We start from the raw sequence: 16,430 nt of genomic DNA, 5'->3' as shown, positions 1-16,430 counted from the left end.
GGGCTCCCAACACAAGAGGGACATGGACCTGCTCCAGTGAGTCTAGAAGAGAGTCAAGATGCTCAGAGGGCTGAAGCACCTCTCCTGTGAAGACAGGCTGAGAAAGTTGGCTTGTTCAACCTGGAGAAGGCTCTCGGGAGACCTTAGAGCAGTTTCTAATAACTAAAGGAGGCCTACAAGAAATCAGGAGACGGACTTTTTACAAGGGCATGTAGTGATATAGAATCATAGAATCATAGAATAGTTACGGTTGGAAAGTACCTTAAGATCATCTAGTTCCAAGGGACACCTCACACTAAACCATGCCACCCAAGGCCTCATTCAACCTGGCTTTGAACACCGCCAAGGACGGAGCATTCACAACCTCCCTGAGCAACCCATTCCAGTGCCTCACCACCCTAACAGTAAAGAATTTCTTCCTTATATCCAATCTAAACTTCCCCTATGTCAAGGCTGGAACGGCTTTAAACTGAGAGTAGATTTAGATTAGATATTAGGAAGAAATTCTTCACTGAGAGTGGTGAGACACTGGAACAGGTTGCTCAGAGAAGTTGTGGATGCCCCATCCCTGGAAGTGTTCAAGGCCAGGTTGGATGGGGCTCTGAGCAACCTGGTCTAGTGGGAGGTGTCCCTGGCACACTGGAACTAGATGATTTTTAAGGCTCCCACCAACCCTAACCATTCTAAGACTCTATGATTAACATGAAACATCTCCATTACTGCAATGGTACAAAAAAAATCAGTAGACCTGTAACACTTGCCATATGCAAAGAACAGATCATGAATGTAATTGTAGAGATTAAAAATCAAAACAGAAAACCCCAACCAAGCCACAAAACAGGAAAGCAGCTTTAGGAATACACAGAAAGGTGAAATGCATGGTGGGAGTCACCTCATCCAGCTTTTAGCTGTCTAATTTAGATCTCTTAATTATCTGTGCCCCTCCATCTCCATCAAGAAGCACCTTCACAAAGTCATTCATTTCATATTTAAAGATCTCTCTAAGAATAGGATGAATCACTGACTGGAGGTGCGTCTCCCGTTGACTGTAGAGGGAGCCCAGGTAACTACTTTAAAATCAATGGCCACAATTTACAGCTGAAGTTAGGTGGGTTAGAGCTGTTGACTTCTTTCCAATAGAAAGCACAATGCCGATCAGATTATTCTTTATACAGAAACAGAATCAGGCTGCAGCTGCCTGTAATTGAGTTTCACAGAATCATCAGCTGAGGAACAAGAAATACCATGTCTGAATGAAAACACGATTCCAGGCACAACTAGCTGTTGTGCACCACGCAACTGGAAAGCAGCTTGACAGAAAAGGATCTGGGTGTCTTCTACCCAAGTTGACCACTACCTAGCAATATGCCCTTCCAGCAAAGAATGTGAATGAGCTGTATTAGGAGTGCTGTCAGCAGGCCAAGGGAGTTGATCCTTCCCCTCTAGTCAGCACTGGTGAGGCCACTCCTGGAGTGCTGAGTCCAGTTCTGGGCTCCTCAGTACAAGAGGACAAGACTAAGACAGTACAAGAGAGTCCAGCAAAGTGCCGTGAAGATGATTAAGTGACTGGAGCACCTCACATATGAGGAAGGACTGATTGCTCTGAGACTGTTCAGCCTGGAGGTGAAAAGGCTCGTGGAGATCTCATCAGTGTTTGTAAATCATTGATGAGAAGGTGCAAAGAGGATGGACCAGGCTCTTTCCAGTGGTGTCCAGTTACAGGACCAGAGGCAAAGCACATAAACTGAAACACAGGAGGCTCTGTCTGAACATCAGGAAACACTTTTTTACTGTGAGGGTGACTGAGCACTGGCACAGGTTGTCCAGGGGGTTTGTGGAGTCTCTCTCCTTGGTCCTGGACATGGTCCTGTGCAATGTGCTGCAGGTCGCTCTGCTTAACTGGGGAGAGTTGAACCAGATGATCTCCAGAGATCCCCACTAACCTTCATTGCCATTCTGTGATATGTGAGTGAACGGGATAGGCTTACTTCTGCAAAAGCCTTTTATGCTACGTGCCCCCTCAGTTGAACTGCTGTCCAGGAACAAACAATTCTTTTTCTTCTGATGAAACACATGAAGAATAGTCTGTAAGGCACCAGTTCATGGAATTCTAGAATGCAGTAATCTCTGACAGCAAGCTAAGGGAGTCTCTCTGCTTTATGCACTTCGCCATGTCAGTAAATCATCACAGCACTGCGTTTACTGTGGGATATTACACTTCTCATTGAGAAAATAAGTACCAGACTCAAAAAGCGGAAAGTCCCAGAAAATTACATCATATTCTCTCTCAATATGAAATGAATATTTCTGAAGGTGTTTATGAGTCCCTTCTTTCTTGCCTCTCTTCAGGATGACTGAAAAATCCAAAAGGAAACTCTCCACCCCATAAATGCATATTTCACATGCTCATTAGGAGGCAACTTAATTAATACTTTGCTGTGCCAATCCAAAGCCCACTGACATCAATAGGAAGATTCTCATTGTTACCACTGCCCTAAGGATCTTCTGGGTGGCTAGCACAACATGCAGCTGTGCTTTTTTGCTCCCGTTGTAGGCCCTCCTGTGACAGGCCTGTAATCATGATTAAAAATTGCTGTCGCAAACCCCCTGCCTTAAGCTACCATCAAATGGATTTTTAAATGACAGGAAATAAAAGTTAATGTTGTTGTCACTCACTCATTCAATTCCAAAGCTTCATGTGCTGCAGAAATTCGGGCTTGGGGGTTTCTCTCTCTCCAGGCTTTTTGCATTACTATTCAATAAACAAAGCAGAACAGGGGCATATCAGTCATTACGGTGTTAACAAGGAGAATCTACTGCATTATAACAACAGAATTTATTGCTCTCAGCCTGACTCACACCAGAGCATCTCAAAGAACTCAATGATCACTCGAAAGATACGTACTCAACATGAGCTTTTTTTCCCCAAATATTCAGCTTTATTTTTTCATTTAATCAAACTTTTTTCCATGGGAAAATCCAGTTAAGAGATCATGCCATCTGCACTGTCACATACAGAGGTAACAAGCAGCTTTTTCCTCTTGGGGTAGTAGATCAGATCCCACAGGGCACAAAAGAATACAAGAATAGATGGCATTCTTACTTTTTCTAGTTCCTTACTTTGCTGCTGCTTTAGGTGAATGTTAAATGGCAACAACATCCAGGCTAATCATTCTCATAATTACCCCACTGAGTTCAGAAAACAAGATTTATATTTTTTGTGTGCCAAAACAGTATGTTCTCTTTTGAATTATGCCCTCAGAATGGAGAATCCAACTGTCAGTACCTCTCCCTTCCTAAGAGACAAAGATTTATCTCTTCAGAGACAAATTCTGATGACTAAAATCGCTGTCATACATTTTTGGTAGAACGAAAGTCTGCATATGGATTTAACAGTAAAGGCTTAACACAACTAAAGCTGCTTATACAAATTCAGTTGTAAATGTGTTGTTCCCATTTTTTACAGAGCTTCTAACTACATCAGGGAATGAAAAACAGGACTCAATTTTTACATAAGCTCTCCCTGTCTTCTGTCATCAGAGACTAAATGGGACCTGGATAATGTAACTCAACATACTACACTGCAGCTGGAGGCACGTCAAGTTATACGTGTTTGAAGCCACTGCTAGAAACAGGAGGAAAAACCAAGTTTTTACACTTGAAAATGGTACCTTGAATGACTTCAGCAAGACAACAGAACAAAATAGTGACACAAATTAGATAGGTTTCTACCTATATAGATACATGTTCAGATCTAGAATACCATGAATCCAACTGCCATGGCTTTCCACGCTCAAATTTTTTACCTTTCCTTATCTGCCTCAGAGAACTGATGTCTGACTGCATTTTTCTTGCATCAGTTTAAAACAATCATTAACCTATCAGCAAAAACGGTTGTTCACAAGTCTCTTACTAGCATCTGCAGGCCGTAAATGATCTGTGTCACATGTGAAGAATGTCTGATGGTCCTGTGCTGAAAGATTCATATCGTAGTAAGTCAAAGGTTCTCTCCCTGTCACCCATGTATACCTGCAAACATGCCAACAAAGAGACATTTTGGCTGACGAGATCACATTCAGCAAAATTAATCTAGGAAAGAATCCTAGACATTAGAGATGGACATAGCTAAGTTTACTCAGCCAATCTCCTAACCAATATACACTGCATTTCACTGTACTGTGATGGAGTGACAGCAGTTGAACCTAAGCTAGTAAGGATGTTGGAAAGCAAACACTGGAAATCGGTAACACACATATTCAAACATTAAGACTACATGAAATCTAGATATAATTCATTAGGTTGTTTACTGTAACTGATTTGAACAGAATTACTTGCTTAACAGTATCAGGCTTTTCCATCATAAGGTCACCAAAAATTTATGCATGAGCATGAATTTTAATTTCTTTTCATTCATAAACATTTCACAAATGACAGAGAAACCTGGCATGAGCACGTGTCCGCAGCTGGTTTTGGTTTTCCATCTCTTTGAGTTAGATTAATAGAAAAGTACAGTTTAGGTCCTTAACACAGTACTATGCCTAAGACTGTAACATCATAGCACTTACCGATTATATTCCGCTCCTCTGAACAGATTTAAAGGATTTCGCCAGACTTTGCATTCTGTCATAAACAGAAACACACAATGAGTCTCTGCCAAATTACAGTGGTAATTGAGATTTATCAGAAACATCAGTTACCTTCTAGTGAGCCTTATCAAATGACTTAGATTTTTTGTAAGTAGAAATGAAGGCAGAAAAAAACCCAAAACAAATCAAAGCACAGAGATGCAGGTAACCAGACTGTTTTCCCTTTTAAAATAGTAACTTCATTATAAATTAGCGTCAACAAATGTAATCATTCCAGACAAATAACCACTAGCAAAGCTCCAAATGCCAGATGAAAAGATAATACTGATTAGTACCAGGACGCGCATTTACCATAGTGCAGAATTGAATAGGGATCACACTGGGTTACTGCACTGAAAACCAGCAATTAACTCAACCTCTACAGACTTTTTATTTCTACAGAAAAATTTCACTGTCCAGTTAATACTGTAAATCAATGAGCATCTCAGCTCCAGTCGCCAAATGTAATTCCTTCTCAGCTCGTGAGCTAAAAGATCCATGGCAACATCTGCTGACCTTACTGAAGTTATACCAGGGTTGACAAAGGATGCTGAATAGATTGGCAGAGAAAGTTCAGTGCATTGCAAATGTCTGGCAACACTAAAAGCATTTCATACATTTCTCTTGGGCAAAAAAATTTGCAAATTCTTCACACTACAGGGAGGAAGAAATAGGAATATCCACAACAGCATAATTTAAAACAGAATGTAAAAAAAAAAAAAAAAAAAAAAATTCTCTAGGTTTTGAAAATGTGAGCTCTTAATTCAGGCTTTTCTTCCTTTACTTTAACACCAGACTTGTTCTCTTCATTTCAACACAGACAATTCACTCCAGGGAAGGTAAGATCAGAATCAAACCTACTATTTGCACAAAGACTCACTGAGAGGCAACATGTTCCACCACATATACGCTACTGGACGATCTCTTGTGTGGTGCTGTGCAAAAACTCATCAGCAGCATTGGCCCTCCAGCATTTCACAAGCTGCCTTCCACCACCAAAAGAGAACCAGCACATTTTTCCTATGAAATTTTGTGACATCATTTCTAAAATATCACAGCAATAGTTTTTTTGTGGAATACTGAGTCAGCAGGATATCTACCCTACTTTATACAATCCTGGTAAAGTATATGCCTGTTCCCTTTCTGCCTGCTTCATTAAAGAGACAGATGGAAATACAAACCGGCAAATCCAGCCCTTCTCTTTTCTCATAGACATAGCTCCCACTTTTGAGTATGAGGCTAAAGTGGCACAGAGAGAAAGCTTTTTACATCAATTATTTGCAATAACATAATGACACCCACAGCTACACAAAAGTGAGTCAAGTGCCACAGGAGGTGGGCTCTCAGCTTGTTGCCTACATTACCTAAGACATGCATGAAACATGGGAGACGTGAATGGGAAGATGTTTGGGAAGAGTGAGTGCATTGACTATGTATCTTCAAGCAACCACTTCAGCAGGTAGCTAATATTAGAAAGCTCTACTGGTTTAATCAGCAGAAGTGCTTGATCAACATTCAGCTGTTCAGTTGTGCAGCCAGAGGGTACATCTGTTTGACAAGCTTCAATCTGACAGTTTTTACATAATATGACTTTCAAAGCATCATAAATGTTAAATCAACATCAGCCTTCTCAGTTCCAGAAGTACAATTCAATGGCTTGGCATACTTCATTTGCAACCAACAAGATCAGGCAACAACTACTTGACCACAGTGCTCATCTTATTTAAATTTAAGCCATTACACTTTATCTGAAGTATGCAGTACTGCAGTGCTGCTGCAGGGAAAGGTAGAACTCTGGAACAAGAAGGGGAGGTGATGAAGGGATTTTAGTGGGTAGTCTGACATCTGTCTAGCTAGTTAAACATGATGTGCTCTTTGCTCCTTTTATCTTGGTATCTGCTGACACCATGGTCTCAGTACAACAACCATTCTTCTGACCTTTTGAAGGCAAAAATATCTAGTCAAACATCTACATAGGGAAATATGGTTAGGCAACCAAAAAAGCCATCTTTGCCTTGTTGGATAGCAAGAGAAATACCCCAGTGCTGCTGCACGGCAAATTGCAAAGGTTGCCTTTTCTGTTACATTACAAACTAATAATATATCTATGTCCTTATTTTATATAAGCAATTAGGATTTATTAAAGACTAATCTTTTAGTTGCTTGTTCAATGATCACGTTTCGAGCACCGGTATCTTTCTGAAGGCGTGAGTAACAGGCTATTTGCACAGACACACTACCCAGAGACACTGGGACAGTCCCAACCCATAGCCTCAAATGCCAATGCACTGAAACACACTCCTTTACTATTTCTTTATATCAAAAAAGTCAGGGTGCTTGGGTGAACCTCGTTACTCAAAATACTGTGCCTTCTGCTTTAAAACAATGGGAGTTACTTCAGAGTTGCTGGTGTGACTGATCACACTGATGAGGGCACACAGGTGTTTATAAGCCATCCCATGCTTTCTGCCAGTTCACCCAAATCTAACATCCTGGACCATGCAGTGCCACTATTCACAGCCTCTCCTCAGGTGGGAATGATGAGAGCTGAATTTGCTGTGCTATATGAAGGCTTCCTGACATACTCAATAGAGAACAAGATATTTTGAGGCCACTTATATTATTTAACTTGTGAATTCAAAGCTAATTTTTGCTTCTTGTTTTCATGAACACTGAACAGCAGAAATAGAAGTTGCCATGTATAGACACAAGCACCTCAGCTGCTAAACAATTATGTTTTCTCCATAACTGTATTTGTTTTTTTTTCCATTCACGTTTCCTCACTTGTTAATTCTAATATATTTTAAAAGTCTGCAGAGAAAATAGATTTAATGAAACTGTAATTGATTCTAGGGGCACAACCGTAATGAGAAGTGAATTAATGTCCAATATTAAGATAATGGTTTGTATTCCAAGCTAGGGCTGAAAGAGGTAAGCTTCATTTTACAGATGAGGAACACAAGCCAAGATGCTCCTGCCCTGACCTCCATTAACAGCGAGTATTTCCAACTCAAGCCAGCAGCATTTCAGCATTTTCCATCAGTCATGGCCTAAGTTTTTAATCCATCCTCTTCAGGTAGCTGAGTCAGCCAAGCGTGGAGACAAATTTGCCTGAGACTCAAGCTCTTCAGTCCAGCAAAATCAGTACATGGGGGGTGATTAATTTTAGGCAGACTGGCCTGTCTCTCTGAGGAATCATCTACAGACAATCAGACAATCAAACCTGATTCAGATCTCCCCAGCAGAACCCCAAACCCTGTAATGTGAATGAAGTGACCTGCAGGTATAGTTCTCCTGTGGCAGAGCTGTAACAGGACTTACGCTGCTCAAGTTCAAAACTGATATCCTCCCCTCCATGGCATAAGGGGCTAATTTCTTCTGATTTAACTTTGTCTTTACTGGATGCCTTTTCTTAAAACCTGACTGCGTTATGACTTGCCCAAAGTCACAAATCATATCAGTAGCAGTCAGGAACAGAACAAGCCCTTAAGCTATACAAGTTGCTATGCTTCCACTTACTAAAGTAAAATCTAATCTGTTTACATACCACTTACATGGTATAAAAAATAAATTGATGCAAACAAAAGGAGATGGGCATTCCTGACATGTTTTTCTGATTGTTTTAACAGCACTTATTCGTCAAAAGATTTAAATAAAAATACTCCCTCCCTTTAGAAATTATATTGCAGAAAGAGCACACGTAATTTAGCAGGGCTTTCAGAAGAAGGCAGAAATAGATGCACCAGCAACATGGCCTCAGCAATAAGCATTGCATGAATTAGAAAAGCTATAATTAGCCAGCACAATTAATGAAGCAGCTCTGCCTTTCATCTGACCACAAAACAAGTTTAAAGGAAGCCTTATCTGGTCTCATGGCTCAGCAGAAGATGGTATTTGTTGTTGCCACAACCCCATGCAACACTCCAGGCTTGGGGAAGGGTGGCTAGAAAGCTGCTTGGCAGAAAATGACCTGGGGGTGCTGACTGACAGCTGCTGAACATGAGCAGCTTGTGGCCAGGCAGCCAAGAAGGCCAACAGCATCCTGGCCTGTATCAGCTGTAGTGTGGTCAGCAGACCAGGGCAGTGATCATACCCCTGTACTCGGCACTGGTGAGGCTGCACGTCTAGTACTGTGTCCAGTTCTGGGCCCCTCACTACAAGAGAGACATTGAGGTGCTGGAGCAGGTCCATAGAAAGGCAACAAAGCTGCTGAAGGGTCTGGAGCACACGACTGATGGGGAACAGCTGAGGGACCTGGGGTTGTTTAGTCTGGAGAAGAGAAGGCTCAGGGGGACCTTACCGCTCTCTGCAGCTACCTGAAAGGAGGCTGTAGTGAGGTGGAAGCCTATCTCCCAAGTAACAAGAGATCAGACAAGAGGTAATGGCCTCAGCTGGACCAGGAAAGGTTTAGACTGGATATTAGGAAAAAATTCTCCACAGAGAGGGTGCTCAGGCATTGGAACAGGCTGCCCAGAGAAGTGGCTGAGTCACCATCCCTCTAAGTGTTCAAAAAACATGTAGACGAGGCCCTCAGTGACATGGTCTAGTGGTGGATTTGGCAGTCCTGGGGTAACAGTTGGACTTGATGGTCTTAAAGGTCTTTTCAAACCTAGCTGATTCTATGCTTCTGTGGGCCTTCCTTTCAGCAGGCTGCCCAAGGCTGCCACAACAGACCTGGGCTGAGGTCGAGGGTGGCACCCCTGGGTGGGGTGACCATGGAGTGTTGGCAGTCAGGAGGGCTGAACGCCCACGACGGCTGTGCCACACACCTGAGCCTCGGCCAGCAGCCAGCACCTTCATCCTGCTGAGGTTCCACACCTGAACAACCGCTGGCGCGCACAGCCCGGGCACACGCGTCCGCCTTCCCCCTCGCTGCGCGGCCGGGGTGCCGCAGCGGGACGTTACGCGCGGGAGGCGCCGCTCACCTGACACGCTCTGCCGGCTGGAGTCCGCGTCCCCGTTGGCGGCGCTGGCGGCGCTGGGCGCGCTGTTGTCCACCCCGCCCAGCAGGGGTCGCAGGTGGCTCACCGAGACCTGCTCGATGAAGGAGGTGCCGTACTTGCGGAAGTACCACCACTCGAAGATCTGCAACACACACACAGCGCGTCAGCCGCGCCCGCCCGCCCGGCCCTCAGCCCGACCGGGAACCGTGCAGAGGCGCAGGCCGGCTCGTGCCGCCCAGCGATCCGCGCCTCCTTGCCCTCGCCTCCGGAGGGAGGCACCTGCCACCGCATTCCCGGCCCGGGGAGCCGGCGGGGCGGCCGGCCTGCCGGTGGCATACCGCGGGCTTAAATTCCATCCAGGTTTGTGCCGAATCAGGCAAATCGCTTTAAAAACCTGGTTTACAGAGGTGAGAAATCTCAACTCTCGTCAACAGAAGTAATCTGGGATTTATTTATTTATTGGTTTTAACACAACGTCAAATTATTTCTTTTAAAGGCATTTAAAAGTGCTAGGAACGTTCATTTAATTTGACTCCTGGACAAAAACAGAACCAGGAGCTCAGCCCCATCCATTCAAGGCCAGATTGGACAGGGCTGTGAGCAACCTGGTCTAGTGGAAGGTGTCCGTGCCCGTGGCAGGGGGTTGTAACTGTGGATGAGCTTTAAGGTCCCTTCCAACCCAAACCAGTCTGTGCTGTGACTCGATGATCCTGTCTGCCATCAGCCATGCAAATGGCATGCTGCAGTCAGGAATATGCTCTCCCCTTGCCCTTCCCCAGCTCCCGCTGCAGTGGAGGGAAAGTGAGGAAAAGCAGGTTTGCTTGTTTTCCCAGTAATGCTTCCAAAGGAGTTTACTGGGTTTAATTTAAAATAATGTTAAAAATACCCAACAAACTCCAGAGAGCTGAATCCTGTTCTGTTCAGGGCTTTTCCCCCCCAACTGAACTGTGATTTTGTTTGTGAACTGTGTTTGGTTTGGCTCACTTGGGCTGATGCCAAATTAATTTTATCTTCAGCATTTTGGTTCAGTTAGCAAATCAGGAAAAAAATTATTTACAAAGATCTACTTGGAAAACCATTCCACAGCCTCAAAGAACCCCTTATAATAGAAATGATATACATTAATATGGAGTCGTGGTATTTTCACTGAGGAATTCTATTCTTGGGTAAGAATACATATATTTCAGGAAGCCATATAAACCTGGAAATGGAGACTTTCATATAAACAGGAAAAAGGTTCTGACTGTAAAAGTTGCAAAGGCACAGGCACTTCTAACACGTATGTAAAATGAGTGTATTTTGCAGTTGCACTTCAATCATCTACCCAAACATCTTCATACCAACTGAAACAAAAGCAAATCAAAGGGGTTTTGAAAAACTTGGCAGTACTTTGTAATACTGACTGCACTAGAAATTGTGAATGAATGCTCTTCGCCCTTTAGACATTACTCGGTGCCTCCACGTTTTATGCCAGTGCTGCAAGCTTTTACAAGACATCTACCAAAACAACCAAAAAAAAAAAGTTATTTCTTAATTTTTACAACTAGGCACAACCAGCGAAGGGAACATGTCCACACCTCTGACACCATCAGCACGGTGTGCCAGCCAGGAGGCAGCTGGCTCTGGAAGGCCTTGTGGAAGTCCAGCTGCTGCACAGAGGTTCCGGCTGGGCTTCACACTGTCCCTCACACAATGTGTTTTCATTTTTAAGCTCTCTTGAGCTCTTTCTATAATCGAACTGACTTCTGTCTCCATGGGATTGCCTGTAGACAAATCACCTCCGCTCCCTTTAAATCATTCCATGGGGGAAAACCAGAAGATAAACCTTCTGGCATAGTACGGAAATGTTCCTTTCCAAAGGATAGGCCAATGCGTTGCACACTGGGGCTTCCTGGATGTGCAGCTGTGTTGTTAAAGCACCTAGAGCATTCATATGGAGAAAGCTGCACTGGGATGGAGTGGGAATGCAGCTGGTGGCCACTGGAGACAAGTTCACACAGGAGTGCCTGGCAGCCCTGGCATTCACTTGGTCCCCAAAACAATCTAATGGCTCTTTTAGGAGACATCAACAAGGAAGAACAGATCAGCTTCATGAGTAAAAGACAGAAAGGCTATGTGAACACACTGAGATCACAAGCATTTGGGAAGGTAAACAGATGGTCACAGAGAAACTAGAACATAAACACACCCCGATCTCTGTGAGCAAGACACCCCAGGCAAATCACCAAAAACCCGCACAGCCAGGGCAGCTCCTCCTTACACAGGCTCCACACAGTGCCCCTGTTGCTGTACTCATTCCATCAGCAGGTGCTTGCAGCAGTGCCCAGGTGGGAATGCTGGGAGCCAGGGACAGAGTGCTGAGGTAGTATCACTGAACACTTGCGCTGTGCTGCTGATACACTTCCCCTGGCATGCAGCACTGCCTCCAAATGCTGGAGATGGTGCACAGGGAGCTGGCACGGCTGAGCATGCTAGCTTTGGTTTTAGCTGTTCTCATGCTCTTATGCACACAACACTTTCTAATGGGTTTAGAATTTAAATCTTATGATCTATGAGAGCAGGCTGACTATGACAGAAAGGCTGTGCCATAAGATAAAAATCCCAGATCTGCTGTGAGCATCTGTTTCTGTTTTATCTTTGCATACTTTGAAGCTTGAACCAATCAAGTTCTACCTGCCCAAGGCCTCAGAGGGAATGGCTGTTTAGAATCAAAGATTATAGTCTTACACTGAGGCAAGGGACACTCAGTAAGACTATCACTGTAATGTAAGTCAGGGCCTGAAGTACAGCTGCCAGACTGGCTGCTCACATCTCTTGGCAGTTATAGACCATATCTAACGGTATCCATGGCAGGGGGGGTTGGAACTAGCTGAATCTTTAAGGTCCCTTCCAACCCTAGCCATTCTAGGATTCGACGATGATATGATTCTAACAAGATTTGTACTTTCTGTAGGAGAAGAAAAAAAAAAATATATTTTTCCAAATGTGCTAATAAATTCTTGGTTGTTATTTCAATCATAATCAGCTTTAGACAAAAAGTCAGTAAAACCCAGAGAGGGAGAGTGGTGCAGCACAAGAGCATGCTTGAGCCCACTTGCCCTGCACAAATATATACCAGCTGGAAAACTGTCACACTGAATTTCAGTAAAACTGAGAGTACAAGCAGAAAGAATGTAGATATGTGTGGTAAATACTACAGTTCAGATCAGTGACAGAGGCTTGCTGAAACATGTGACACAGCTGTAAGTCTGCCTTGCTAGACTTACATTAATTACTTTTAAAAATGACATTAAAGCTCCTAAATTGTTTAAGGCAGCTTTAAAAATATTTACAATGTTGAGTGAATCCAGTGCCAGGAAACATCAGCCAGATCTCAATGCACAGAGTTTCTTAGAAACTGAAGTCATAAATCATCATCATAATAAGTCTTTGCTTGGAGTGGTTTGTTCAGGGTGTATGAGAAGGTAATCTGTAACCTGGTACTGAAGTCAAAACAGTAAATTCTCTTTGCACAATTTTTATACCTTTCTCAGACAGTGTCAGCTGTTTTGAAACCCAGTTTCTGCAAATCAGATTAATTTCTAACTGCACCAGCCCGTCTGAGAGCAATGTGAAGACAACACGCTTTTCACACTTCAGCAGATGAGAGATATCTGCCGAATAATAGCTGACTATAAGGCTTAATTAATTACCCACTGAAAGAGATCTGGATCAGAGAGGAAATTAAGGAGAAAGATCATTTCCGCACCACTTCTGAAAGATATGGCTGCCTCACTTCTGGCACAGATACAGTGGGAGGGAAGCTCATCTTCACAAAGCTTGTCCCCTTCACAGGAGTAGCAAACTTCTGAGGACTCTTTCTAGTTGGTGCCTGTGCTTTCAAACTGGAACAGGGTCAAACATCTCCATTATGTTCACAAAGGCCAAGTTGAAACCCTATTCTGAACATTTACAGAAATCCAGATCTAGAATTTTTTAATCTTGTATTGGGTAAGATGCTTAACGTAAGAATATTTGTTTTGGAAAATCCTTACTGATGATTTCTAAAAATGCATGGCTATGAAAAAGCAACCTGAAGGTGACAAATATATTTGGGTTAAGTAAGCTGGTTAATCACTCGTAAGTCTTCTCAATGCATTTCAGATATTTGCTTTGGACTTCTTTTGCCTTTGCTTCTCTGGGTGGATACTTCTCTTCCCCTGTGCAATGAAAACATTACAGTCATCCTCTTTCTTATCTCTGCTCTATATCCTGGATCATTTTATTTCTCTGTGTAGCAACAAATCTATTCTGCATCACTTGCATATCTGAGCTTCCCGCCTGGTTTTTCAGAACAGATATTCTATCATAAATGCACCAGTTCACAAGGGATGGTTTTGATGGAGGTTCTTACTGAACCAAGTAGTGATGTCTATCAGTGTTTTGAATTATGCTTTCCTGTTAATCGTATCCAAGACAAGCATCCTCTCTTACAGTGATCTCTGTAGTCCTCTTCTAGTGTACATGTCTTCAAGAGAAGCACTATAGGAGCAACTTCCACAGCTCTGAGTTTTCATTAAGTCTCTGAAGAGTAAGATTTAGAATACTCTCCTAATATGGTTACCTCAGTGGTAACAAGCATCTAATGGATTTAAATGAAATTTACTGTCTTGAGGAATAGGATATCAATAGTAGAACTTGATTCCACAGTTAAGCCTATTTGATAAATAAAACAGGACCACAGCACAGGTTTGGCTGGCTCCATCATCCGTGCTGTTTGTTTGCTAGCACGCTGCCTTGGCTGTGCCAACTCTCCCAGGCAACGACTGGACACATTCTAGGGATATCAAAGCCCAGGGGCTGTTTCCAGTAAACAGTATGGAAAAGATCATCCTGTTTTGAGAGGCAAGAGTGTTTGCCCATACGGATGTAACTATACACTCTTACTTGCCTTCCAAAAAAAAGGCAAGTCCCAGGTCTGTTTTACTTAGCTGTTAGGGATAGCCAGCGACTCAAGCAGATCATCCAGTCCTGCCCAGCTTGGTTCTAGGAAACAGTATGCTTCTGACCATGCTTTCAGTGCCCTTAACAACAGTCTCGAAGGCTATGCAGCCCCATTCCTTCTGGATTAAATACACCAGTTTAGCATCCTCTTAGGCTCTGCTCCTGGTTACCGAACACCTACTTGTCTTATCTCAAGAAGTTAGCATGAGAAAGAAGACACATGCAGTGCTAATGAGGAGCTATTTACTTACATTTCATCTACCTCTGGAAATACAGAACCGGGAAAGAAAATACTGCTTATATTATAGGCACATAAGGCGAAGTGTAGTACTTCTCTCAACATTGGGTAGACCCTAGTTATTTATGATACCTCTCTCTTGTCTGTGGACTGGATTATAGCCCACCTTCCTGCAGACCCCTCCCCTCTCCTCTGCTCCTCGACAAGTGTTTCTAGTTTCTTAGGAACTCCCCACAGGGATTGTGCCCTCCCTGACCTGTCAGCCTCTGCTGAGCAGAGCAGGAACTTTGACCAATTACCAGGTAGAGCTTTTCAGCCACCAAAGATTGTCTCTGCACAATTGGCAGACTTTCTTGGAATCTGTGGCAACACCCAGAACTCAGTCACCTTTCTGCCCCTCTGCAGCAGACTACACAAAGGTAATGAAACAAGCAGAAAAACACTTAATGTCTACAGAAAATGAGAGGTCCCTTCTGGGTTACGCGGGTCCTCTCTCTCAGACTTCCTGTACTAGTACTATTGGCTACAAAAGGCTGGGACTCTCACATACTGTACACGCGCTCGGGTAGTAGCAGCCAGCCCAGCTGCTCAGTGCTAGCCAGCGTGAGGACTCAGCACCCATGCTCTGCCTCTGTAGATTTGCTTTCTGATTCTTTTTTCTGAAAGACCTGGTATTTGTTCATCGCAGAATGTTTCTCATTGTGTAGCAGAAAACTCTTGTTATTGTCCCAAGCTCTGAAGTAGAATAACAAGGCATTCTTGGTGGAGATTCAAGACTGGGGTTCACTTCTGCCTGTGCTTTGTTAGAACTGAGACTCCTTCAGTTTGCAGTGCAAATGCCACCCACACTTGCTGACCAGCTTTCACTCTGGTGATAACTGTATGTTAAATACGCAGCCTTATTTAGAAATCTCAGTGCCATTTACATAGTTCCAGTTCACAGCATTTACTGGATGTCAGTTGTGTTTCATGACAGTTTTATTACCCTACCTGTGGAAAACCTTCACCTCTCAAACACTGAACACAATGCAGCTCATTGTATTCTGTGAGACAGAACCCTGTTTTTTACTGGATTAAATGTAACTGTGGTGGAACCAAGTTTCCAATACAATATTTCTAATGCAGCTTGGAACTTAATCTGGTTCCTGTTTTTGATGCCTAAAATAATGCAGGCATGAACTGAATATATGCTAAACTGTTCATTTTAAACTATGTGCTGTAGACAAGTAATTATTAGGGAGAATGCTTGAGATAGAAAAGTATTTTCTGTACAGTTCTGAGCTATGCAGAAAAGAAAGTCTGAAGTCTTTGCTTCATTTAAGTCACATTGCCTACAGCAAAGCCAGAATTTCACCTAAAGAATGAAAACAAAGTAAGAGACAAAATAAGAAGGGAGAGTAGTGTTTTGCAAAGGAGTCACATAGCATGCAATTGCCCAAAGCTGAACTCTGCACAGTCACTGTTACATGAACCAAACATGAAATAGGAAAAGCATTCACTTTCCCAGTGGTTACCACACTTCTGAAATGATGGAATTTTCCATAATTTCATAACCTGCAGTGCTGTGATTTCTCCTTCTGATTAGGAATTGCAGCCAACTGATAATGGAAAGAAATCTGCCAGACCATATGGTGGAAAATT

At 43.1% G+C, this 16,430-nt stretch overlaps 1 protein-coding gene across 1 annotated transcript in view; it reads right to left on the bottom strand.

Moving 5' to 3' along the window:
• Positions 1-16,430, bottom strand: part of ST7 (suppression of tumorigenicity 7) — a gene marked incomplete at its 3' end in the record, with an annotated part of 152,601 nt that overhangs the window by 53,136 nt on the left and 83,035 nt on the right. The window contains exons 3-6 of the mRNA XM_080633970.1: positions 9,551-9,710; positions 4,566-4,620; positions 3,914-4,029; positions 2,677-2,752 (exon numbers count right to left, since the gene is read on the bottom strand). Coding sequence (XP_080490096.1) covers positions 2,677-2,752; positions 3,914-4,029; positions 4,566-4,620; positions 9,551-9,710 — 407 coding nt within the window. The remainder of the gene's footprint in view (positions 1-2,676; positions 2,753-3,913; positions 4,030-4,565; positions 4,621-9,550; positions 9,711-16,430) is intronic.

Source organism: Psittacula echo (assembly GCF_963264785.1).
Source record: "Psittacula echo genome assembly, chromosome: 1".
NCBI classification, from domain to species: Eukaryota; Metazoa; Chordata; class Aves; order Psittaciformes; family Psittacidae; genus Psittacula; species Psittacula echo.
Note: the sequence above shows the minus strand (reverse complement) of the source record. Positions and strands in the feature narration are given on the sequence as shown.